The sequence below is a fragment of the Heterocephalus glaber genome, unplaced genomic scaffold (assembly GCF_053883595.1).
Source record: "Heterocephalus glaber isolate CG9 unplaced genomic scaffold, H.glaber_assembly_v1.0 deba00001826, whole genome shotgun sequence".
Taxonomy (NCBI): Eukaryota; Metazoa; Chordata; class Mammalia; order Rodentia; family Bathyergidae; genus Heterocephalus; species Heterocephalus glaber.
The window spans coordinates 535,757-562,623 of NW_028258489.1; the positions used below are offsets into that span (position 1 = coordinate 535,757).

The following is a 26,867-nucleotide window of genomic DNA, read 5'->3' on the forward strand; positions in this document are numbered from 1 at the left end:
TAGATGTGATTACTGGAATTATGTGAGTTTTATGGTTTTTAACCTGATGAGGCTTCATTGAAAAAAATGGGAACATAGTGTGGAAGAAAGGATTCTTTCACCTAACAGATTTCATTCACTCAACAGTGTTTATTGAGTTATTCCTTCCCGTCAAAACCCTGTACTAGTTGTTAGAGATAATATGTTGAACAAAACAAGGTATAGTGAAAAAGATCATCCTTCTGTAATAGAGATTGGGGGGTTAGGAGAGACACTTCCTGAGGAACTAACACCTAAGCCAAAACTGAAGAGGATGTGAGAATAGAATGGGGAATGAAAGGCACTAATAGACCAATAGACAGTATGATGTGTTTAAAAAGGAGATTAAAGAAGGGCAGTAATAGGACACTGTTGAGTAATTGTTCTTGACAACTGAGCTGGAGGGAGGTGTGTAGAGAATTAATACTCTAATTTTCACAGCAGTATCAAAATTATTTATAACCATCTTCCTTGTCTTTACTTCTCCCTGTTACGTTTTTGTTACTTTTACTGTCATTGGAGTCAAGCGAAGATGAAATAAAAACATCTCATTTTGGCATAAAAAGTTGATCCTAGGGTCTTTGTAATTCAAAGTGTTATAAGATTTACTGAGATAAATTAAAAGGATTCTGAATTACCTTTTATGTCCTTTGTATTTTAGTTATCGATCACTTCTCAAGTTCAGGAGCTTCAGAACTTGTAAGTACTATTTTTCTCATTTTCCTATAAATATCTCTCTTCTGGAGGTTAAATATAACGATAATCATTACATGTTTTATTTCAAATAATATTTTAGAAAATATCAAATTATTCAAAAAGCCTTACAGTATTACATTTTTTCATTATCCTTTAACCTGTAGGATTTTGTTTTTAGTTTTGTTTTTTGGTGGGAAGGAGGTAAGATGGGAATTCTTACTTTGTGATTTATAATCTGAATATGCCTTTAAGTGAATGTTGCTCTTTGCTTATATTAATAATCCTGTGAAACTAGGTATATGTTTTATACCTCTACTTGTAATAAGCTGTCTAAATTTGCTGATAATACTTAAACAGTGTGATGTATTGTAGAGCTATCGTAATATATTTAATGTCTGGATAGTTTGTTTAATCATTCTATAGTTCCTAATTTGATAGTCTTCAAAATCTTGTATCCCTTTTTACTTTAAATAATTTTAAATTTATTTTAATCTGTTTGGGCTGTGAATACACTTTTCCAGCCTCCATTGTTTATGCTCATGTAACATTTTTATTTATATTTCTTATTAATTTATTTTCAGAGTAAAAGGAAAGGAGGAACAGATGAATACCATGAAGGCTGTTTTAGAAGAGAAGGAGAAAGACCTAGCCAATAGAGAGAAATGGTTACAGGTGAGACTTTAAAAACAAAAGTTAAAGAATACCTTTTTAATATTTGAATATCAGTTCACATCTATTGTTTTTAAGGATCTCCAAGAAGAAAATGAATTTTTAAAGGCTCACGTTCAAGAAGCACGACATGACTTACAAGAGGTACCGTATAAGCAGATTACCAGCATCCTACATAAGGAATGAGGAGTCTTTATCTAACGTTGTGGAAAGCAAAGAATTTAATCAAGTCCCAGTTTCTTTGCCCAGAGAATTCTTATTGTACTATAGTTTTGTTATTGTTAAAATAAGTTAGCTTTATTCCTATTAAGTCATGCTTAGCACCCCGTTTTATCACCCTAACCCTATATAAATTCCCCTTTTTAGTTTTTGAATGATCTCTCTTTCAAAAACTTAAATTTGATAAAACTCATTCTGTCTTTGTTTTACAAGTGGTTTAAGCACAAATCTGCCACATAATTATATTTTTGTGTTATTGATGGTTGATTCTGTGTTTGTTTTGTGGAACTTGGTTTATTTTGCTGCTAGCATTAAAAATGTGAATCTGTTTCTTAGGCACATTCTGCATCACAATTTGAAGAACTTGAAATTGTGTAAGTATACTTTTAGCCAGTGTTGTCAATAGAAACTTACTGTTTTCCAGAATGTGCTTAACCCTTCAATGCCTAGTGTTCCATTTTTGGAATGCTCGTAACAGTGGAACATAATAAATATTTTTCTCTTCAAATTCTTATTCCTTGAATTTTTCTAGGTCATTTCGTTGAGAAGTTCAAAAAAATTGCAGTCTTCAGCATAAATGGGTTAAAAGTCATTATAATAGGTTTCTCCTAAGTCATCAACTTTATTATTATCTATTATAGATCAGATGGAAATAAACTGTCTAGTTTTGGTAGAACAAAGCAAAGGCCCTTTAAATACTTTGAAAAACCTGTCAACTGTATCCTTCCCCAGTCCATCAAACTCATTTTCTCAAATATTCATTCCACAAATATGCACTGGTTTTAAATTGTTTTTTTTTTCAAAGAAGCATGCAGTTACTGTAAAGACAAAATGTATTTCAAAGTAAAATCAGTTTAATATTTGATAGACTAGAAATCAGAAGATGATCTTAGCTATAGTATTGATAATGAGTACTGAATCTTTCTAAATTATAACTTGCTCATAAGGAAAGTAGAACTTGTCATGTCTATTCTGTGCTGAATAGTAAAACTATTAATTCTAATCAGGATAGGAGGCGTTGCTCTTTTAAATGTTCATCCCAGAATACTTTTTTTTATCCCCTAAAGGCTGTTTTCTTAAGCCTAATTAGTTTACACTAGTGAGGAAGGGTATCTGAATCTCAACTTCTGTTTCCCTGTAGGATTAGTTTTCTTTGATTTAATGCCCATCAGTCTTTATTGATGTCTGTTTTAAGAAGTACCCCTTTAAACTGTGTCTTTAGAACTAGGGTATTCAGGGTATTTATTAGGTCATTTGTGTTTTATGAAAGCAAGGGGATGACTTCTTGGCACCCAGACTGCTCAGTTGTACAATTGATTGTTTATCTCTCGGGCATCATGTACCTGTCAAAGCGATATCTGGATGTTCTGGATCACACCTGTAATCCTAGCACTCTGGGAGGCTGAGGCAGGAGGAACCCAAGCTTGAGCCAAGCCTGGGCAACTTAGCGATTTAGTGAGACCCTGTCTTAAATAGGCTGGGGATGTAGCTTACCGTGAAGATCTTGGGTTCAATCCCCAATACCATCCCACACCCAAAAGAGTTCTTTCATCTTCTAGTAGAGACACTTTTGTGGCCTTTTTGTTGTAATGTATGTAAGTTATAAAGTCTAGAATTTTAGGTTTATTTCTGTTTTAAATTTCATTGTCCTTTCTGTTTTAAATTAATAGACTTTATTTGGGGGAAGCATTTTTAGGGTTATAAAAAAAAAATTGTGCGGAAAGTACACAGAGTACCCATATCACTTTTGGCCTCCATTTCCTCCGTTAACATCTTGCATTAGGGTGGTACAGTTATACTGGTTTTTTACTGGTTTTTGTTTTTTTTGGTACCAGGGATCAAACTCAGGACCTTGCTCTTGCAAGGCAGGTGCAGTGCCTTGCAGGTGCAGCTAAATCCCCAGCCCTACGGTTATTATGCTTGATGAACCAATACATTGTTATTGACTAAAGGTCATAGTTTCCTTTAGGGTTCAGTCTTTATAGGTTTTAACAAATGTATAATGATAATATATCCATCATTATGGTATCAAACAGCAATTTTACTATCCTGAAACTCTCCTGTGCTCCCCGTTTATCCCACTCCCCTTTTACTCCTCCACCCCCTTGAACTCCTGGCAACCACTAATAATTTTTTTTTGGTACCAGGGATTAAACTCAGGACCTTGCACTTGCAAAGCAGGCACAGTGCTGCTGAGCTAAATCCTTGGCCCAGTAATTTTACTGCCTTTATAGTTTTGCTTTTTCCGAAATGTCACAGTTGGGCCCATATAATATGTAGCCTCAGGTTGTCATTTTGCACTTAGCGGTATGCATTTAAGATTTGCCCTTTGTTTTCATTCTTTAATCTCTTCATTTATGCTGTCTTGTTATTTTTCATATAGACCTGTCAGCATCTTGACAGTTTTTTCTAGATTAAGATGGGATACACATAGTGTTCCACTTAGCAAATACAGGAGAATCTATCATGTGCCTTCAGAACACTAGGGATATTGAAATGGATAAGATTTTCTCTGAAGAAATAGTTGAACAGATCATTTGATAGTGTTAAGTGTTGTGTTAGAGGTCTGTTGCTTAGAGTGACAAGGACTAGTGGGATTCACTTGGACCAGATTGATTTACATCAAGACTGGATAAGGGATTAGCAGGTTAAATTGTGTAACACCTCTTTGACAGAAGCATTGGGCATATTGTAATTTCCAGAGTCAACTTATGGCTGAGATTCTTGGGAGTAAAACTTGCATCTTTTTAATGGGCAATTTTTATTATAAGTTGATGAAATACAGTTTTGTTTTTAGCCTTTCTTTTAGAGTTTCCTCTTAGATAAACCCATGTTTTCTTCAGAAATATTAAATATAAATTAAGCTGTGGTGGTTTTAGGATAGTCTTCATTTTTAGTACAGTCACCCTGGAAATAATCTTTTTTCCTTTGTTTGTTTGTTTGTTTGATTTTTGGTACCGGGGATCAAACTTGGGACCTTGCACTTGTGAGGAAGGCGCTAGAACTACACTGAGCTAAATCCCCATCCCTGGAAATAATCTTTTAAAACAAACTTATAAGTTAGTATAATATGAAGAGAAATAGCTGGTAGACATTGTTTCTGTTATTTTCTTAGAGGTGATACTGGAACTGCCTTTCCTTTTTTATGTGTATTAGTAAAATAAGGTCTTTGTAAAAATTCTAGGATGAAAGAAAAGGAAAATGAAATGAAGATAGTAGAAGCTATGCTAAAAGAGAGGGAGAGTGATCTTTCTAGCAAAACAAAGCTGTTACAGGTGAATATGATTATTTGAAATTAGTTATTGGGTGAGTTATCATCTTTGCATGTTTTTTAAAAAAGTTTTAACTGCTATAAAATAAAGTACTGAGTGAGCTGTCTACCCTGATACAGATCTCATTCCTCAGAGATAACTACTTTCAATGTTGGCTATATCTTTTGAAAAAATACCCAGGCATAAATACACAAATACACTATATTTAAAATATACTATATTTAAAATATACTATATTTAAAATATACTATATTTAAAATATACTATATTTAAAATATACTATATTTAAAATATACTATACATAATTACACAGACTTTTCTTTTTTTCTTTTTCTTTTTAGTTTTTTGAGGCAGGGTATATGTAAATCATGCTCGCCTTGAACTCACTAGCCCAGGCTGGCCTTGAACTCACAGTGATCCTTCTGCCTCAGCCTCCAGAGTGCTGGGAGTACAGGCATGTGCCACCTCACCTGGCTTATACAGACTTAATTTTTGCTATGCCCCCAGTTAATACTTTTTGTCTTTCCACATATGTACATTTCTTCTTTTAACTTCTAATGGCTTCATAGTATCACATGGTTGTACCTCCACTTATATAACCAATTCTAGTTTTTGGTACCTGGCCTGTTTAGGGTTGTTTATTCTACTGTAAGCTACACTACAGTGAATATCCTTGACCACATAGTGTATTTTGAATACTTGTGCAAGTGTATCTGTGTTATCAATTCCTAAAAGTAAAATTCTGGATCAAGTGTTAATTCCAGGTTTTGTTTTGTTTTATGTGACATTGAAAGACACGTTAGTAGGTCCGTGTAGTGTTGTGGAGTAGTCTCACGTTTTATGCTCCAAGAGTTAGTTCTGTTTCATTCTCACTCTCTTCAAGTGTCCCCATGTTCACTTCTGTTAGGTACTGTTAAATTGCCCTCCAAATGTGTTCTTACTAATTTATACCCTGGCCAGTGCATGACCACTTCTTCACCATTTCCAGCACTGACAGTCAGTAACAACATCTGACAGTATACTTGAAAGATGATAGGATTGTTTTTAATTTCCATTTGTGAGAAAAGTTAAGCTTTCTTTATCTGTGTAAGCCATTTGTATATGAAATATCCTTTAATCTTTTCCAACATTTTTTCTTCTGGGATGCTTATTTATAAGGGAAATGAGTTCTTTGTTACTTGTGAGGTGATACCCCCCCCCCCCCCATTTTTTCTTTGGACTTTTTTATTGCTTCCTCTTTTTGGGGAGTTTAAATGTTTATGTACTGAAGTACAAGTATTTTGCTCAGTGTAAGTATTAGGAAAATGGTAGCTCTCACTGATCAAAAAGATATTTTCACATTTTATTTAGATTTTTAAAATTCATATGTAACTTCAGCATATTGTGAAAATAACATTCTAACCTTTGAAAATGAAGCTAGCTATGTTATTAAATACTATGACATTTCTGCAATGGCTGTGCTCCCCAGGGTACATTTAGTAGTAACTGCAGTCATTGTTTGTCGTCACGGCTGGGGAGGGATACTATTGAACCTACTAGGTAGCAGCTGTGGATGTTCCTAAATACTCTGTAGTGCATAGAACAGTCCCCTATAGCAAAACAGTGCCTAGTCCAAAATACTGCATGGTTGAGGCACCTTGCCGTATTGACATGAAATACCACCTTGCAGATACTTGGGTCTATTTCTGTATCCCTTTTCATTCCTTTGAGACATACCAAATCCCAGGCTACTGCTGAATATGTTTTAATATAGCTATTATTGTAACCTTTTAAAACTGTTATTACTTTGGAATTTTTCTAGATTGTATAATATGTTTCAAAAGCTTATATGAAAAATGAAAATCTCCATCTAGCTCTTCATATTTAATTTTTGTTTAAATAGGAGGTGCAAGATGAAAATAAATTATTTAAATCCCAGATTGAGCAGTTTAAGCAACAGAATTACCAACAGGTAGGTACTATTAGATGTCTTGTCTTTTATTTATATGGTTAAAAAATTACATAACCAATAACTGTCTTGCCATTTTAAAAGTTCATCAAGAATAAAATATTTGTCTTTTTATTTGTATTTACCAAATTTGCTATAAAACAAAGTAATTTGCATGCTATGTTCAAGATAAAATAATCTACAATTTATAAAAATATACTCAACTAATATTACTGTCAGTATTTGAGCACTGTATGTCTGTGTTTTGATTGTCTAGTATGCTATTCATAGTAAGTCGGTTAAAATCCTGTAGAGGTCAGTTTAAATATATAGTATGTGTATACTCTTTCTCTTGTCTCCTGAAACAAAACATGCATAATTGGAGAGAAACTAGCAAATATGTAATATTATAAATGATGGCCTACCACTGTTAAAAGTACCTTTCCAAAGTGTAATTCTGCTTGATGAAATTAAAATAGAGTTTATAAAAAAGATATATTACCTACAAATTTCTTTACTTTATGGATGTTCCAGAATGTATTTTGAAGGACAAAAAATTAGAGTACTTTTTGACAAGAAGCTTCTAGTAGTTTAGTTTGGGAGACTGTAGTCATTAAAGAATAAATGTCGTATGTGAAGGCCGTGTACCTTTGCATGTTATGTAAAATGAACTCATATGTTAGGAAATTAACTTTTGCTAGTTTTCCTTTTGAGTGTATTTAATGTTCTTTTTTTCCCCGAATATTGACTTTATTTTTACTATAAAAATGCAAAGTTGGAAACCCACCCTACTTTTACCCCCTTTACTTCTTAAAAATAAAGTACTAATTCTATATACATCACATGTACCATACAAAAATGTATCCACAGTTCTTTTGCTACCAAAGTTCTAAAGTAAACCACATTACAGAAAGCCCCTAGTTGTAAACAAAAGATTACAAGTTACAAAATCAAAGTACACACAGGCTAGAGTCATTTATAGAACCACACCACGCATTCTGTTCCCAAACCAAGTCGAGTTGTTATGTGCCTGTATAAAAATACATATCAATATACCTTTGAAAATTTATTTTTCTTTATAAAGCAAATGAATACAATATCCGCTGGGAGGCACATCTGTGGGAGGGTGAGCGGCAGCACCTGCCTGGCATCACTGTTTAATTTTCTTTTTTAATTTTAGAAGCTTAAAATTTTTACATAGTGACGTATGAATTATGCAGTATGAAAATTTAAGATATTATCTTAGTACTTTGCACATAGGAGACTGATGAATACTTAAGTGAAGATTTTTTAAATATGTAGTGATGATGAAGATTGGAGTTAGCACTCAGTCCTTTTTGTAAATCTGTACATAATTATTAAAATCACTTGATTGAAGTTGAGATGCTGGCATTAGGGAATAAATACAGTAATTTTAGCTTTGGCTTAATTTTTATCTGAGAAAAATTTATTTTTCTGTCTTCTTAAAGCTTGTTTTGAAATAATGTTTATCTCTTTTAATAGGCATCTTTTCCTTCTCATGAAGAATTATTAAAAGTGTAAGTCGTGAGTTGAAGTGGTAACTTTTTAATGCGCTTACAAGTTCAGAGAAGCATTGTGATGTACCTGCACATGGTCATCTTGAGTTTTACAGTTACTTACATACCTTGAACTGTGGGGCAGTGGATCTTACCTGTGCTTCTTTGCCAACTTACATCCTTTTTAGGATATTTGGATTTCTTGGAAAAGATTTTTGATGGATAAGTTTGCATGTTTTTAGTCTTTCTGTTTTTTGTTTTTCTTTTCAGGCATTCAGAAAACACCCAATTGAATTATAGCAAACCCTTTAATTATCTCAGTTGTCCTACCGAGTCTTTATTCTGAATCTCATGGCAGAATGGAATGGTGCAAATTTTGGTTTAGCTCTTGCATTTAAAGAAAATCTATAATCTTTAGGATTGCTCTCTTAAGGAGAACTGTTTTTACGGAAAACCTCTTTTCTTATTGACCTATAATTTTATCTAAGAGCCTGTGTTCAAGGTCATTTCAGATACATTATAGTCTGTCTCAGCATGTTAAGTTTCAACCACATTAAGCATTCTTGCAGGTGATACAAGTAATCCAAATGTTCTTCCATCTTGGTTTGTTGATCCTTTATAAGGTTAGAATTATTTACTGTTTTAAGTCTTAAGTGTGACTATATGAAACAAGCCTGACACATATGTTCTATAACGGGCTTGATAGTGAATAGTTTAAGCCTTGTGAGGTACATAGGTCTCTATGTTTCCTTTCCTCTTTTCTTTTCATTACTTCTTCTTAAACTTTTAAAAACCTAAAACAAGAGGCTGAACATAGCACCATACACCTTTAGTTACACTTGCATGGTTGGGGCAGAAGGATCACTTGAGCCCACCTGAATTTGATTCCAGCCTGGGTAATATAGCAAGACCCTGTCTCAAAAAACAAACGAACGAGGGCCCAAGGATATTTAGTTCAGCGGTGCCGTGCCTGTCTCGCAAGTACAATGTCCTGAGTTTGATCCCCAGTACCAGAAAACCAATAAACAAATGAAACAACAACTTTCAGTTTAAGGGCTATATACAAATAGATTGTGGGCTGGGTAGCCTCTTATTTCAAGAGCAAAAATTAAGAAATTCTTACTTAAACTTTATAGCTAAAACCTTATATATAGTCTTATTCTTAAGAAAGAACCATTTATGATTTAATTTTCTACCCAAGCCACTCTCAACGATAACAGTTGAATTGTGACTCTCTGCCATTGCTTTCTGCATTTCTGAGAAATAAGTAACTCATTAGACAGAACGGGGAGGATGAAGAACCACGAAGCTTATGAGTATGGTGTGGAAATGTCAGGGGAACACCTATCATTTTAATTTACTGTTTTTTTGAGTGAGCCATTTAAAAGTCATAACTGATTTCATTGCCTTTGGGAAAAAACTACAGGTAAGGTACTACTTCAATATCAGTTGTCTGTCCTTAGAGAAATAGCTGCTGATGGGTAACACTACTGTAATCTCAGCATTCTGGGAGGCTGAGGCAGGGAGATGGCGAGTTTGAGCCCAGCCTGGGCAACTTAGTGAGATTCTGTCTCAAAAACTTAAAAGGGATGGGGTTAAGATGTAACTTAGCGAGAAGGCCCTGGATTCATTTCCCAGTGAACAAATAAATAACTACAAAATAAATAACGACTGCACTACCAGATATAAAGGGAAATAACAGCTATAGCAGTTCATAATTTCTTTTTAGCACAAACCTCAGCATGTCATGTGCGCAAACATTTAAAAAATTATTTCTGAAGTCAAGAATTCATAGGAATAGGCTTTCTGTAATAAACGTCGCTAAGCTGTCAATGCATTTTTCAAAACATTATCTATTTGTAGTAAGAATGATATGTAGTTATCTAAATTATATTACCCGTTAGCTAGGATCTAAGTTGTGTTTCTGCTTATCTAAAATTGCTCTTTACTGAAAACATGTATTCATATTCTGGTTTAGAATTTCAGAAAGAGAGAAAGAAATAACTGGTCTCCAGAATGAATTAGATTCTTTGAAGGATGCTGTTGAACATCAGAGGAAGAAAAACAATGTAAGCAAATTTTCATAAGAATGAAGCTTTTCTTTTTATTTCTTAAACATAGAAAGAGTTCAGGAGTTTCTTTTTTCTTTGAATATTTTCACTTTATATTTCTAAATCTTTGTAAGAAAATACTGTTGCTTTTTGCTTGTAGCTTTTGGAGGGTATTAGAATAATGTTATTGGAGAACAGATTTTTTTTTATAGATGAGGCCAATTTTTACACTTAGGAATATCACTTTAAATGTTGAAGCTATGATTATATTAGTTTTTTTTAAGTAGCAGTTGACTTTTTCTTTAGTTTTTAATCTGGAAAAATAGTTCTATCAAAGTCAGTATTTTACAATCAAAGGTATTTCTTCTTATTTAGATCAGGCTACCCTTTTTGTAGACTAAAAGTAATACCAGTATTCAAACCTAATATTCTCAGTAATTTAAGTTTTTGGAGCCTTCTGGGGTTTCTCTTTTTTTAACTGAAAGACATGCCTGTGAATTTTGGTGAGCTGTTGGAGGCCTTAGAACCTGAATAAATTTATACTATAAAATGGAAAGGAGCCGATTTTGAAGAACTACAACTCTAATGCAGTACTTGTACTGAGCAAATAGTGAATGTAGGTGAATTTCACAAATTCTTAAGGGGGCTGGGGATTTAGCTCAGTGGTTCCACTGTACCTTGCAAGTGCAAGGACCCGAGTTCGATTTCCAGTACCAAAAAAAAATTCTCTTAAGGGGCCATACCTACAAAGTTCATATTCTAACTAGAGAAGGAATATTTGCACGCAAAAGTATGATTACTAAGACTTGGGCAGGGCCAAAATGTTACTGAAATCTAAGAGAATATTGATAATAAATGGATATATTTTCTAATGTAAGTTAAAATTTTCAAAGTTTACATTAAATTTTTAATGTAATAAGTTGGCATTTTCCTGCACCCCTGAGTTTGTCAAAATTAGGTATGTGAATTGCCCTTGGTGTGTTGTGTAGCATCACTAATAGCACTGCTCAGCCACAGATGATAAGGTGAACTTACCAACATCCTGCTAACGTCTTGACTGTGTTTTGTGCTGGGATTCTGAGATAAGGAGGGCATGGCAATGCCAGTTCAATACAGCAGCACCAGCAGCCGCCGCCACAGCACCTGGAGGCCTTGAGACAAGTGGCAAGAGCCAGGACATTGGAGGCCAGCATAGTGTAGTGCCTACTCTAGTTCTGCCTCTTCATTTGCTGTGTGTGCTTGGACAGATTTCCTAACTTTCAGCTATGGCTTTCCCATCCATACAATGGGAATACTGTAGTTTATAAATTGTTACAAGGATTAATGAGAGTTTATGAAGTATAATATTTGGCACCTAAGCATTCAATAAGTGGTGATTATTGGCTTTTCATTTTAGATTGAAATATAGCATAGTGTCTGTAATTCCTAATGAAATGCAATTAAAATCTAGATCTTTCAGAGCTCAGTTTTCAGTTATCTCTATTTCCTCCTCTAAGAGAACGTGTTTTATAGCTTTCCAGCCTCCCCATTTGCCTCAGTCAGGTACTTTGTACAACTGGTGTCAGGTTGTTTTGTGACATACATTTGGAAAGATATAGAATATAGTGAATTAATTCTGTGTCATTCCTAGTTAGATTAGAAAGATGTTAACTATATTAAAAGAGTTAGAGGGAAAATGTGGTGCTGCTATGGAAAGTCCCATGAGTGGTTTGAACTTTGCTTTGAAATCATGTGAAAAGCTTTTATAATACGTGTATATTTGCTCTGTCTTTAATCCTTTAATATGTGGTAACTGAATTCATGCTTGTAATGGTGGTTTGTGTGTTTAATTTTGAATGCTTTCTTCGTCTCATATGCACAGTAATTGTTTTAAAAGCTGGCACATTTGGCATGTATACTAAAACTTGGAAAGTGGGCGTCTATTTTCTCATTCAACTCTAAACATTGCTTTTTATTTTTTGCTCATATGCATATTTTCCCATTGAAATAATTTTGCAGTAACCAGCATTTAAATGCAGTGCAAAATACTGGTGAAAGTAAAAAGCAAAAATCTTTTAATAATGGATAAACTTAAATCATTCTTTCTAAAAATGATTAGGACCTTCGGGAGAAAAACTGGGAAGCAATGGAAGCATTGGCATCAACTGAAAAAATGCTGCAGGACAAAGTGAACACGACTTCCAAGGTTGTAACATTAACTTGTAGAAACGGTCCACGGAACAGAAAAAATCTGCAGCTTGTCTTAAAATCAGACTAAAGCATTTAATTCTACTGCAATTTAAATATTAGATCTCCTTGTCCATATTTATCATCTCTGTCATCTTTGCTTTTCTCATCTACTCCTTGAGGTTTTAATTTTGGACATGCTGAATTGTTGGGATGACTTACTTCATTGTTGGAGCTTTGGGGAGCACTGCTTTAATTAAGCTGCACAATCTCAGGAGGCCTGTGCTATGCATGCAGGCCTTGTTGGACAGGGTGTGCCTGTGGGGGTGATTAAGAGAACTTTGAAATCCCCGAACTAAAGAAATCAGAACTATTGACAAACACATGTAAATGCCTGGTACGTGTCTACAATGCATAGTGGACTAGGGTTTTTGGAGGCAACATCAAGACTCAGACAAGGTGTGGAAATGACAGAAGGTTTAAGAAACACAGGAAAGAGATCAGTTTTGAGTGTGTTAATGGGGAAGGTTCCTTAGAAGAGGGAGACTTAACCACAGTACATCTGAAACATGTATCCCTCTTTTGTTTTCAGAACAATGAAGGACATTCTTCTTGAGCTTAAGTTATCCATTGAGTGTGAAGATTTCTAATTGTAGTGGAGAGAGAATTTTTAAAGATTGAGACAGTGTATTGAAATTTGCACATGGATTAGTGGATACCCATATAATTATACTGAGCATTCTAAAAACTTTGTGTACTTGGATAATCTGTTGAATTTTAAATACAAGTCTCGGGGATATTTGACTTTTCTAAACAGAATATATTTTCAGACCAAAAATTTGCATTACCTTTGTAATTATATTTAATTCAGTGGATTTATACCTATTTACCTGTAATTTTCACTAATTCTTAAGTTTGAGATACTTCGTAGTATTAGGACCAGAAAAACAATAGGCCAGAGAATAGAAAAATTAAGGCCAGATGAGATATTGTTTCATTGTCAGCAGTTGCAGTTGTACAGACATTTCTGTCAGCAATGAGAATTCTGTTACGATTTCTCTGCCCGCCCCCCAGAGCTACACTTTTGCTTTTATTTTGTTAGTGGCACTAGGAACTGCTGATCATGCCATTTCTATAGAAGTTACTATATATGCCATTGGCCAGAAGCGTATTATGGTTACAAAAGAAAACTAGAGCTATGTGCATGATGGTTTCTTGCAGAGCTAATAATGTATAGAGAGAATTCACGGCCTTCTCTGTTTCAACGGAATTTAGACAGTCCTTAGAAAGTATAGGTGTGAAGTGGTGTTGATTTATTTGCTGCCACAAACTGTACTAGCAAAGCAACACATCTTTAGGGTTTTAGGTGCCAGAAATAAGTAACTTCAGTTAGCTTACCTAAAATGTAACAGAAGTGTGCTACTACTTTTCCAGTATTATTTTAAAAATAATATTCTTGAGCTACTATAAGTGACGGGTTTATATGAAAGATAATTTTTATATATTTCACCTAAAGATGGTAATGAAATTATAAGTCCGATTTCCAACATTAGATCTCTTCCTGGTGTTAATGTGAAGTGGAAATTGCTATCTACAACTTATTATGTCAAAGAAAAACTCTGTAGTTAAAATTGTTAATATATAATAAAAGTAACTTCTCATGTTTGTAGCTCCTGATTACAAGTTATACACTTACTTTAGATTTGGATTCATTTTCTCTTGGAAATTTTTCAAAACACGTCTGTTCCTGAAGGGTGTGGTGGCACATGCACTTTTGGGAGGCTGAGGCAGAAAGATGGCAAGTTCAAACCCACCTGGTACAATTTAGTGACACTGTCTCTAAACAAGTGCTGGGGATGTGTAGGTCATTGCTGGGTACTGGGTTCACTCCCCAGTACCACCACCACTACCACCAAAAAGAAAGCTTCTGTTCCAGTGCTTTTTTAAAATTGATTTTCCTTAAAGAGTGGTCTAGCAGCTGGATATGGTGGAACATGCCTGTAATCCCAGCACTCAGGAGACTGAGGCAGGATAGCTGTGAGTTCATGGCCACTCTCTGGGCTACAGTGAAACTCTGAACTACATAGTGAGACTCTTGTCTCAAAGAAAAAAAAAAAATCTAATCAAATGGTAAAAATTCTCTCTGAGTTGTCTCTGAAGTAACAGTTATTTTCCTTGAGTGGATATACCTTCTTTTAGATAGTTTTGTATATTCCTGCGATGTAGTGTTTTTTAATTGGCTGAAAATACCCCAGTAAAATACTTATAGATATTGCCACTAATCCTTGATAAAGGAACAGCTTTTTGAGTGTATAGAATATGATAAAATCTATAGCTTTGTTAGGCAAATTTAGAGTTTTTGTGTGATTAGATTTAGTTAAATTGAAGTGTGTGCACCTTAAACCAATGGTAGATTTCAAAGATCACCTCTAACTGATGGAGAAATGTACTAGTGAGATATTGCTGGCTTGTCTGCCTGGTCACCCACTTGAGCTTCACGAGTGTTGTTTTCAAATGATTTACTTGCCTTGGTTTACACGTGCAATTTTCAAGCTGTCTTTTTTTTTTTTTTAAATCTTGCAAAGATTGTTTGAATATTAGATTTTTGGTGGTGCTGGTGGTGTGGGGTTTGTGATCGAATCATTGCCCTGATTTTGACAAACCATGGTTTTGAGTTTGATTGATATCCATTAGAGTTGCATTTAAAACCAGTAAATTTAAAAAAAATTTTTAAAAAAATCGGTAAATTTAGACTGACATATTTGTAATGATTTAAATTTACAACTGACGGAGCCTATATAGAAGTGGCGGAATTAGTCTCCTTGATGTTTGGCATAAGTAGAATAATTTATTATCAGTTTCTCCTTGCTTTCTTTCCTCTTTTTCCCATTTCTACCACCCATCAAATTTTGATGGTCTTTTTTGTTTTGTTTAGCACAGATGTCTTCTCCTGACTTTGAAGACGGAAATATGGAGGTTGCCATTTTATTCCCATGCCATTTCTTTTTCTTCTTCTCCTCCTGCTTCTCCCCCTTCCCCTTCTCTTTTCTTCATCCCCTCCCTCTGCCTCTCCTTCAGATTTACTTACCATTAAGTTTGTTATATGTTTTTTGACAAGGTAGTTTATAAAGTTTTAGCTATAAGAACTGTGTTTTGTTTTATTTTTGATTGTTGTTTCAGGGGTTAATTTTTCTCAGAAATCCGTTGATTTCTAATGCCAAGGAAAATGTCCAGTTTTTCAAGTCTTTTGTCTTATTAATAAATATTTGTTATTTAGGATACTTTACAGATTTTGCAGGTTTTTTTTCTTATGGAAGCGTTTTGATTTCTTAAAATGGGAAAATTTGATATTTGTCAGTATTAAAATAATTTTACATTGACTTTTCCTCCTTTAAATCTTAAAAAGACCATAGTGTTTTCTCTTTTTTAGATTTCATTATCTTCTAAATTTGACTTGGTATATCTTCTGCTTTAGGAAAGACAATGTGTGGAAGCAGTTGAGTTGGAGGCTAAAGAAGTTCTTAAAAAATTATTTCCAAAGGTGTCTATCCCTTCTAATTTGGTAAGACCAATTTCTTTAAAATACCTTATTTAAGAAAGTTGTATATACATAGGATTTGTTCTCATCACTTGGATTGATAGATTCCTTAATGTTTGCCATTATTAACCCAGGGTCCTTTTGAGTAGTTAGGATTAATAACTTAGTCTAAAACTCATTTTTTTATTCCCCTGATATTTTTGTTGTGATCTGTAAAATTCAGATTATCGTAATCACCATATTTGGGAAGGAAGTATTTCTGAATGGTTAATAAGATCAATAATACTCTTATTGCCTTTCTCAAAGTAGAACTGAGTTTTAAGTGATTACCTATTCATTTTAGCAATGTTTCGGAATGTATTTGATACCATTGACGGGCTCTTTACATTTCAAAAATTCAAGATTTTGATCACCTGTTAATTTCTTCAAGCAAAAGTCTTGAAGATAATAGAGAATTTGCTTTACTTAAGTTTGACATCTTTTAAATGGGAGAGAATTTACTCAGGTTCAGAAAATTAATGTAGTAGAGAAGGCCACTGAGGATGCAGGTTGTTTCCTGGAGTAGGTGAGCATTTGAATGGAAAATGGTTCACATGTTCAAAAGTAGAAAGAATAGAATAATGAGCCTAGCATTCCACCTCAGCAATTATATGTTATGTGACAGTACATAAACTCTTATCTTCTTCCCACTTGGCACTGCCCAGATCATTTGGAAGGAACACAAGCCTCACTGTTACATCTGAAAATATTTGAGTGCATATTTCTAAAGGATAAGAATTCCTTTTTAAATGTCATTAAAAATACATCCTTAATTTTGTATAGTCATTGCTTGATTCCTCCAGTTAGCACTTAAAACTTTTAATGAAAAAATAACTCATGATAGTTTGTTTTAATCGGGACCCAAATAAGATCAACATGTGACTGGATTGAGATGTTATATTCCACAAGTTTCGCTCCATCAGAAACCCCTCTACCCATTTTTCTCTTTTAAACCTAGTAGTTTCCTATGGAGTTTTCCTCAGTTTAGATTTAGCTGGTGTCTTTGTGTAGCCCATGAGTTGGTATTCAGTAGAGGCCTAATCAGATTCAGTCTTAGTATTTTGGAGGTAGAGGTCTGTGGGCAGTTGTATTCTTCCATCAGTAGTAGGTCATTTAGAATGTCTGCTTTGTCTTCCCTGGAGCTTATTTAGGCTGGCTCTTGAGTCTTTTTGACACAACACTACTAAACTTTGTTAACTTATGTTAACTTCTGTGCTTCATGGTATAACAAGATGTTGGTGATTCATTATATTTCCCATCCCAAACATGGTATCTGTTTCTAGAGGAGCTCTGGTCCTCTAGGTGTGGGTGTTAAGGGTGGTATAAGTAAACTTAATGGCCTGTTCTGTGTATAGTCCGAGTTTAGCTGCTTTTTTTTATTACATGACATAAAATCTGCATTTAATTCAAGTAAAGAGAGAAAATTCTTTTGTTTCCATTGTAAACATTGATGATACATTTGGGCGTGAACAGTTAAGTAGATCGCTGCCACTTGAGTTGAACTTTTGTATCTGTTTTATTTCTATTTTACATTCTGTTAATAGAAATAAAACAGAGGTTTATTTATTTGATAGTATTTTATGAGCCAAGAGAGTTAATGCATAGTAGTTTCTGTTCTTCAAAGCTTTTGTAAGATCACCAGCAGTAAAACTTCTTTTTAATGTAGCAGATTCAGTCTTTTTTTTTTTTTGGTACCAGGGACTGAACTTGGGACCTTGTGCTTGCGAGGCAGGTGGCAGAACCACTGAGCTAAATTCCGGGCCCCAGACTCAGTCTTAATAGCAGTTCTACCTACCTTCAATAAACAAATCTTCATGAATCTATAAAAATTTACAAATCACTGTAAGCCCTGGGTGATACTCTTTGGCTTTTGTTCATACATTTGCTAGAAATTGAATATTTCTGTATGCAGTCTGTATTTAAGAAATATACTAAATGTTCTGTGGGCTACTCAGAGTTTAGCATTTTAGGTTTTCAAAAGGCATGAAAGACAATCTACTATTTACCTTATATGGTCATAAATCAATAAGCTTCATTAGTATTAGCACGATAACATAATCATTAGTAATCATTAGTGCTATTTTTGTTTTGCTAAGCAGATCAGCACAGGGAAGATTAAACTATATGACCTGAAGGGAGATTTATAAACTCTAAGCAATTAAATCAGCTTTTCATCTGATTTTATGTTGAATCTCAATATTTGAAGCTGTTAAGTAGGATTTTACAAGTATACATTTAATCTTGATTCAAATTTATGATGTCAGAATGTCATTCTTTTAAAATGGAGAGGCTTTTTAAGCTAGTGTTATATTGAAGATTAGAGAATACTGTGAGGTGTTTTCAACATCCACTTTTGTTTTTATTCTTGATAGTTTATAGAGCATTCTGATTCAGCCACTTAAGTGAAGCTTTATCTTGAAGAAATTAATAGAAATAGTATGAGAATTTTTCTTTTTCTTGAATTAGCTAAACCAAAGACTCGAGGAGTAAGAGAAAATTTGATACACTTATTTCTTAACTTTTGTGAAATATTTTCAGGAATCTGGAGCACCTTCAAAGAATTTGAAGTTTTTAAAATTTAAATACTTTAAGAAATATCTTGCTTGGAAAAAAGTATTGAAAAATTACTCATTCTGGATTTTTATTGTTTTAAAGATTGAATTCATTGATCCTGGTGCTCATACGTAGGAGAAGCCAGATTTGAGCCTGAGTCTTCCATCTTTAAGTCCATAATTCAGTTGCAAATATTTTTGATCAGGATAAATAAGATTTTATTTTGATGGTAGTATATAGGTATATTTTCGGTGTTTAAAGACTGGATTATGTTCCAGTTAAAGTTATATTCCCTTTTGAAATTTCTTGGGGGATGGTGATGTCTATATAGGTTTCTTTTAGAACTACCTACTGATTGTCTCAAATGTTTCATCATTTCTTTGGGATATTTTTTGGAAATCGATGACTTTGACTTTTTTCCTTCGCAGAGTTACAGTGAATGGTTGCATGGATTTGAAAAGAAAGCAAAAGAGTGTATAGCTGGAAGTTCAGGTTCAGAAGAAGTTAAGGTTAGTTTAAGAAGTGAACTATCTGTATTTTAATGAAACCTGGGAAAAAAGGAGCAAGTCAGAGTTTGTTTTCATATGTTCTGGAGAGATAAAGGATCTCTTTTTAGGAGAATAATAATTTATTTATTTATTTATTTGGGTACCAGGGATCAAACTCGGGACCTTGCGCTTGCGAGGCAGGCGGTGGAATTACTGAGCTAAATCCCCGGCCCAGAATAATCATCTTTTATTTAAGAAAAATAGAAGGGAGTGATCATTTTGTGTACATTTTAGTGTCTTCGCATTTGATTTATGTACAAAGCTAATGTTTTTCCTTTTCTAAAACTGAATATGTAACTCTTTCTTGCTCTGTTTAGCATGAGTTTATTTTTTTTAGTTTGGATATTATTAGTACATGTTTGGAGTACATGGAGTTACAGTCATGTTGGCGAGTGGTTACATGCGTGTGCCTGCCACAGCTTGTCGGCCCCCCCCATTCTCTTATCCCATTTTTCTTAAGTAGGGGACACTTCCCAGATGTGTGTGTCATCCTTGCATAGGGACCGTGCTAAATCTTCACTGTGTCATTCCATTTTTAGTATATGTGCTGCTGAAGCGAGCACTAGCCAAAGTTTAAAAAACAAAAGTCAGTGAGGTAGTAGGTAGAGTTTCACCAGTTTGCTCAAGTTTCATCAAATAAATAATTAGGAGTATCGGAACCGGGCTTGATTTTTACCTTTCACCTCTGAAATTGAAGGGAATTATTATTGTTGTTCTCTTGTATCCTAAGTGGCAGTTGTGTGGCATAGGCATTGTGACCTTTACATGTGCATCTGCTTTGATTTTACCATCTGGCTAAGGAGAAATAAGCCTATTTATTATAAAATTATATAGTATATTTTGTAGTGAGCAGTTTTATTAGTGACCATCAGATGTGACCAACAGAGTTACTGTACTTAATTGCCACTTAGTGTTTTGTTATAAACCATTTGAAACCATTTTTGTAATATAAAATTAAGTCCTTAAATAAAATTGAAGCACAGAATTTACTGATAAAAATTAGAGAATTTATTTTTATTTTATTCTTTGCAGGTTTTAGAGTATAAGTTGAAAGAAGCTGATGAAACACACACGCTATTACAGCTGGAGTGTGATACGTATAAATCAGTCCTTGCAGAAACAGTAGGAAATGATTTTTAATCTACATTTTATTTTTCATCTATTAACATACTCTTTCATAGCCTAAATAGTTTATCGTGGCATTGTAACATGGGTTTTTCAAAACTGTATCTTTGTAGGAAGGAATTTTACAGAAGCTACAGAAAAGTGTGGAGGAAGAGGAAAATAAATGGAAAGTTAAGGTGGATGAATTACAAAAGACAATTAAGCAGGTACTTAAAGAAGAGCTTAGGACACTGGTTCTCAGAGATAGGGCCTGGACTAGCACTGTCAGCACCAGAGACTTCCATGAGAAGTGCACCTTCTTAGCCTCACCCCAGACTCACTGGGTCTGAAACTTGTGAGGGGCAGTAGTCTGTGTTTTCATAAACCCTCTTGGTGATTGTGATGCCTATCCACACTTGAAAGTCACAAGTTTATAGAGCACAACCACACAGGGGTAGTGATGGAGAATGTAAAGTGATTTGAGAGAATTTCTATTCTGTAACATATGGTGAAGAGTTCTGGGTTCAGAATTAATTTTAAAATATTGATAATTGGCCGGGCTTGGTGACATGTGCCTGTAATCGCAGCACTTGGAAGGCTGAGGCAGGAGGAGCACTGTGAGTTTGTGGCCTGCCTGGGCTACATAGTGAGTTCAAGGCCAGGTTAACTACATAGTTAGACCGTGTCTAAAAAAAACCAAAAAAACAACAAAAAACAACTTTGATAACACATGATGTATTCAAGAAAAAGTTAATTGTAGTTTTGTGAGATCCACATATTACTGTGCAGTCTTCATTTTTCTCTATTTTGCTTGGATGTGGTAGAATGTGCCATTTTGGTACACATGTATTTTCTTAGGCACTTTTAATTGGGCCTAATATAATCTCAAAAAAAGTGAAATTCTTATTGTTAAGGTCTTTGAAAAGTCAGTATGATTTTAAGTGAGAAGCTCTGAACTGTCTTAATTAATTTAAAATTATAGACAGAAATCTGTGGCCTGCCTTTTTCCCTGTATGAAAAATGTTATAATAAAAATGTTAAAAGGAAATTTGTTACTTACATATTTATTATATTATACATTTTATATGCAGCCCAAGATAGTTCCTCTTCACTCACAAAAAAAAGCATCAGAAAAATAAAAAATGGTGGGCTGCAGGTTGGACACACTTGCCTATCTCCTCTGTGGTTTACTTGGTCTTAAAATTATTTTTAGATGCTATTATCAATTACGTCTTCAGAGCAAGAGTTAGAGCAATTAAGAAGAGAAAATAAAGATATTGAAAATGTATGTTATTTGTCTTATAACCTATGAGCTTATTTATAGTATTACGGGTTGCCCGAAGATTTGTTTTTCAAGATTGCCTTTATCTAATGATAAGTTATTCTCTCCATATGTTGTGTAGTTATTTGAGTTGATCCAGTTTTATATTCATAAGTGTCCTAACTTTCATTGTGAAGAAACATCATGAAAGGAAATCTTACATGTGTTGACTGTTCCTTCTTTGTTGCCTTACTAGCTGAGAAGAGAGCGAGAGCATTTGGAAATGGAACTAGAGAAGGCAGAAATTGAGCGATCTACTTACGTTACAGAAGTGAGAGAGGTACTTAAAATTCTTTCAGCCTTGTTTCTCAATTTAAATTAAGTTTGTAATGGACTGCTAAAATAATTCAGTGTAAGTTGTTTGTGGAAGAGCTTCCAAAACATGGGATATCATAAGAAGATCGATCTTAAAACTCTAAACTTCATTGCAGCTGAAAGATCTGTTGACTGAATTGCAGAAAAAACTTGATGATTCATATTCTGAAGCAGTAAGACAGAATGAAGAGCTAAATTTGGTAAGAAGCTTGTTCTCCACTGAGTACCAAGTAGGCTCTGGAAACACTTGTGTTGACATGTGGAGAAACCATACAAACCTTTTTTCCTTGCTAACCTAACCATCTATCTATAGCTTGGCATTTTATAAATTTTAAGATAATCTTCATATTCTGATGACTCCTAAGATGATCTTTCTTTTCTTGACTCATAAAATGATTCTTTTCTTAACTCCTAACAGTGGCATGTTTGGCTTCCGACTCTTTTTCAAACTTTTCTATATTTTTATAAAGCCTAATTCCTCAAACAACATTATTTTTAGCAAATAGAGAAAGAAAACAAATGATTGGCTGAGTTGTGAAGATTCTTCTCTCAAGCTATCATAGTTAACTGGGCCTCTCATTTTCTAACCCGGAAGATTATTAAAGGTTGAAGGTACCTGCTCTTCATTCTAGGGCAGTAGTTCAATCCAGCTTATTTTATATAATCTTCCTGTAAATTATAAAATACAAGAAGCCTGTAAAATTCTTTATCAAAATATTATTTAGCTCATAGTAATCCAAAAATGCAGACTTAGAGATTAATTGAATGCCTTAAGACATGATTCCACGCATTCCAGTTCTTAAATTTTCTAAAAATTTATACTGATTGTTGACAGACTTAGCTGTTGGATGATTATGGTCTCTTGTTCCCTGTTTCAGACATGTATTACATCTTGTAACTTGAAATTTGTTATAGCACAGGGTTAGATTTTTTTTTTTTAAGTACTTAAACATACTGTTTGTTAGAGAAATTACAGTAAATTTTTTCTTACCCAAAATTAACCCTGCCCATCTTGGAATTTTCTTGTTGGCTACTTTACATGTACCAAGGAAGATTTTTAATTCATTAATTTGTGGCTGTTCTATGTTATGGCAGTGATTTATGAGAATCAGCATATTATGTGAAATACATACAGAGCACTACACACACCTTTATTTTTTTAAATAAAATATTTGCCTTATTTACCAGTGCTGTAGTTGAACTCATTCCCACTGCAGTGTAAGACTAGTTTTATGTACATGTTTGCTATTCATTGCGTAGATCCAGGACTCTGATATACCACTTTTTAAAAAAATTCTTTTTATATAATTTATATATAATGAGATATAAGGGAATGTGTTTTTTAAAAATCTTCTCCAACAACTAGTTAGTTAGTTTTGCTTTTTAATTTCAGGGCCTAACCTTGCATCAAATTCATAGGATTATGGTTGCATCTCAGTTTAGTCCGATGCTCTTTGTTTCTTGTTGTTCTTGTTTGTTATTGTTGCTTTGCCCTCTACTTTTTGACAAGAGACCATTTTAAGTTTTATTCCCTTCACCCTTCTTCCCTTTTGTCTTAAGTTTGGAATCTTTATTTGTTCTGGTTAACTGTTGCCACAGTTCAAGATAAAATAATTTTGCCTATGCATACTCTTTGTTTTGGGACCGGAAGACTGACCTCTCTGACACAGAGTATTAAACTCAGGATTAATTGAAGAAGCAAAAACTGTTTTGGTATTTAAGTAGAGTTCCCCCAAATAAGATTCCCAAATTGGAATGCCTCCCATTAGCTAACCCTCCCACTTTTATAAGTCAGTGTCATACATTTTCCCCTCTTAAGGCCCAGAACTGGAAAGTCATGCCTGTCTGTGGACTGGGTATGGGGGAAGTGACTGGATGCACTTGGTATTTTGAAGGCAGCATAGTCCATTTCCCTGATATCTTATTAGAACAGTTGTCAGAGAAGAAGCACTAGAGATCTGTATAGCATTATTACTTTTAATAGATTGGTTATTGAGATTATATGATGAAGACATTTCTTGCTGGTGTGATTTAGATCAGTGTGGTCTTGCACTGACTTTTAATGAAGTCTATAAGACGGTCAACAGTTTTGTTCATCTTACTGGATTTGTAATCTTCAGTGTCTTTAAAATATTACACAAATGAGTCTTTAATTGAACTGTATAGATTAAGAAGGCCTTTAAAATAGTGAAATTTCTGTTTGCTGTTAAGTTTGGAATAATTTCAATAAATACTTTATAAATGGTGATTTGGTGGTTTTGTTTTTGGATTTTCAGTTTTCTCCTCTAAACTCTAGTTCATTTCTATAGCTTTTCCTATGTTTAGTCCTACAGATGGAAACCTTGTACTGCTTAGCTTTTTTGAACATCTGATGCAGCATAGTGGCTAATCCACTGTGTTTTACACTGTTAGCGATCCCATTCTTTCATATTTATTCTTTGGTTCTTAGGGTATCAGGATAATCAAGGAAGGATGTGAAGTAAATGGTGTTTTCTGTTTTTTCAGTTGAAGACACAGTTAAATGAAACACTCACAAAACTTAAAACTGAACAAAGTGAAAGACAGAAGGTAGCTGGTGATTTGGATAAGGTAAGGCACTGCTAGACTTGGCGGCATCCAGCATGTGTTGTGCCTTGCATCTTAGTCAAAAGCACTATCAATTCTAGTGTTCTTTTGCATCCCTTATAAATTTAAGCTGTTTGTTGTGTAGTTAACTTTTTTTGGAACTACACTTTGATGTAGTTTTCCATTTTTTAAAAAATTGAGTTTATTTTGGTACATTTTAGGTATACCTTATGATCACATTCATTATTGGGAATTTGTACCTGTACATGATATATCTTGGTTCTTATTTTTTCCCATAATTCACTTCATCACGTTTATGTAATTTTATGAACTATAGAGTAAACTTTTAAATTTAGTTGCAATTATTTAAATTTGGTTACATCATATTTTTTTAAATTGAGACTTGGCTAGCCATTTAGAAAGTACGTTTCTGTTGATCATTATAAGGGTTAAATTTCTGATACTGCAGCAGTTCCTTTGATTTATTTCTTTATACAGATAGAGTTTTCTTAATCTCATTTACAGGTAGATGATTTTTTAAGACTATATTTCTTTGTAGTTTTATTGTGAGATACTTTCAGTGATACAGTTCATATACATTTTTATCTGTATTCTTTTGAGCTGTAGTAGAATTTATGGGAGATACAGTCATTAGCAAAACAATTATATATGTCATTTTTTTGGAACTGCAGAATCAAGGGGTATGTGTACACATCTAAAATTTTGATAGTTATTGTAAACTGAACCCCCAGATATAGTAGTGATTCATACTCCTCCCAGCATGGTCTTAAGAGTTTCCGTTACCTATACCCCCACTAGTATTGAATACTTCTAAACATTTAAATATTTGTTATTCTAATAGACTTTTCCAAAGTATCTTATTTAAAAGCTATGTCACCTTTTAAAATATGAAATAGTTTTGTTGGTTATGTTTGCTTATGATTGTTGTCATGGAAAAGTATAGGACTTGCAAGTGCTTCATTTTATTTTAATATAGATAAAATGTGAATGTAAGAAGTTTGGTTTAGAGGAGAAACTGATGCATGATACACTGTCAAAGTTGAGCTCTGAATTTACTTTTTTTTTTTTGGTACCGGGGATCAAACTCGGGACCTTGCGCTTGCGAGGCAGCCAGCGGAACCACTGAGCTATAAATCCCCAGCACCCTGAGTTTACTTTTGATGGGTTATTTTAATTAATGACCTGGAGCGAAAAACAAACAGGCAGTTTTAGACTAGGAGTGTACTTTCACAGTATTAAACAGATGCTCAGTGGTGTACATGGACAATGTTATGACGGCTAAAATGGTGATAACAGATAGCAGTCACTTGCCTGTATCTGTATAATAGTACTGTGAAACCCTCAATTGGAAATGCACAAAATACATAATAACTGAAAAAGTTAGCAAAATACTTTTGGAAACAGACAAATATAAAACAGCATGTATGGTAAACCCCATTTATATAAAACTTCCTGGCAGTTTTCTCTAAGCACATATTACCTACACAGATCTAGACTAGGAGTCAGCAAACCCATGGACTGTTAGAGTTTGTAGGCCACGTGTAGTCTCTTGAATATTCCTGTCTCTTTCATTTTTAAAAATGTTTAAAAACATTAAAATCATTCTTAGATTTGAGCAGTACAAAAACAGGCTAGATTGGAGTGACTCCTATTCTAGACTAATACTAACCTAAACATCAACCATGGTCGTCTCTATTTAAAATTTCTTTATAGTTTTATGTATTTGAACTATCTGCAACAGTGGGCACTTGTTCTCATAATCTGGTGAGGGATATAGCTGTTGTCATTTTGTATTGTATTTTCAAAGGACTTTAATTTTGTGCAAAATATATAACTAAGCACTCATTTTGTGTGTATTTATCAGTTACCATATTGCTTTTCTTACAGGCGCAAGAGTCACTGGATCTTATCCAGTCAAAAATAGTACAAGCTGCCGGAGATACTACTGTTATTGAAAATAGTGATGTTTCCCCAGAAATGGTATGTATTTCCTTCAACCCCAGATCCTTGGGCCACTTATCTTACAAGCTATGTGCAGGATCCATCTCTGACTGAAAAACATGCTTCTGCCAGTTATGTTGCACCTTTTTTGTTTGGTTGGTTTTTTGCAGTGCTGGTACTCAAACGCAGGGCCTAACACTGGGCAAGTCAGATTCAACCATTGAGCTAAACCCCAGCCCCTATGTTGCACACAAAATTGCAAGTCAATTTTCTTCAAAATAGTGTATCTCTATAGTGCACTGTTTTCATTGATATTTGTTTTCATTTTAACGTGGTGAGATATTATGTCTACTCTCAAGGTTTGTGTGGAGAGGTACTGTGGTGTAG

General features: G+C 34.1%; 1 protein-coding gene and 1 non-coding gene across 31 annotated transcripts in view; one reads left to right on the plus strand and one right to left on the minus strand.

Moving 5' to 3' along the window:
* The window catches only part of Ktn1 (kinectin 1), a 119,268-nt gene that overhangs the window by 88,635 nt on the left and 3,766 nt on the right, over positions 1-26,867 (plus strand). For 17 of the 30 annotated variants that reach the window (XM_087203973.1, XM_087203984.1, XM_087203982.1 and 14 more), the window contains 17 exons: positions 680-717; positions 1,296-1,386; positions 1,462-1,527; positions 1,939-1,976; positions 4,787-4,877; positions 6,757-6,825; positions 8,305-8,339; positions 10,297-10,387; positions 12,468-12,554; positions 16,011-16,097; positions 19,094-19,174; positions 20,246-20,335; positions 20,452-20,544; positions 21,835-21,918; positions 22,070-22,153; positions 24,459-24,542; positions 26,427-26,519. In XM_087203973.1, coding sequence (XP_087060099.1) covers positions 680-717; positions 1,296-1,386; positions 1,462-1,527; positions 1,939-1,976; positions 4,787-4,877; positions 6,757-6,825; positions 8,305-8,339; positions 10,297-10,387; positions 12,468-12,554; positions 16,011-16,097; positions 19,094-19,174; positions 20,246-20,335; positions 20,452-20,544; positions 21,835-21,918; positions 22,070-22,153; positions 24,459-24,542; positions 26,427-26,519 — 1,302 coding nt within the window. Of the gene's footprint in view, positions 1-679; positions 718-1,295; positions 1,387-1,461; positions 1,528-1,938; positions 1,977-4,786; positions 4,878-6,756; positions 6,826-8,304; positions 8,340-10,296; positions 10,388-12,467; positions 12,555-16,010; positions 16,098-19,093; positions 19,175-20,245; positions 20,336-20,451; positions 20,545-21,530; positions 21,603-21,834; positions 21,919-22,069; positions 22,154-24,458; positions 24,543-26,426; positions 26,520-26,867 lie in introns of all 30 variants that reach the window. The other 13 variants (XM_087203991.1, XM_087203994.1, XM_087203990.1 and 10 more) reach the window with 7 other exon arrangements.
* Positions 19,669-19,776, minus strand: LOC147820648 (U6 spliceosomal RNA). The gene has a single exon (XR_015448368.1). It is a non-coding gene; the product is annotated as a U6 spliceosomal RNA (small nuclear RNA).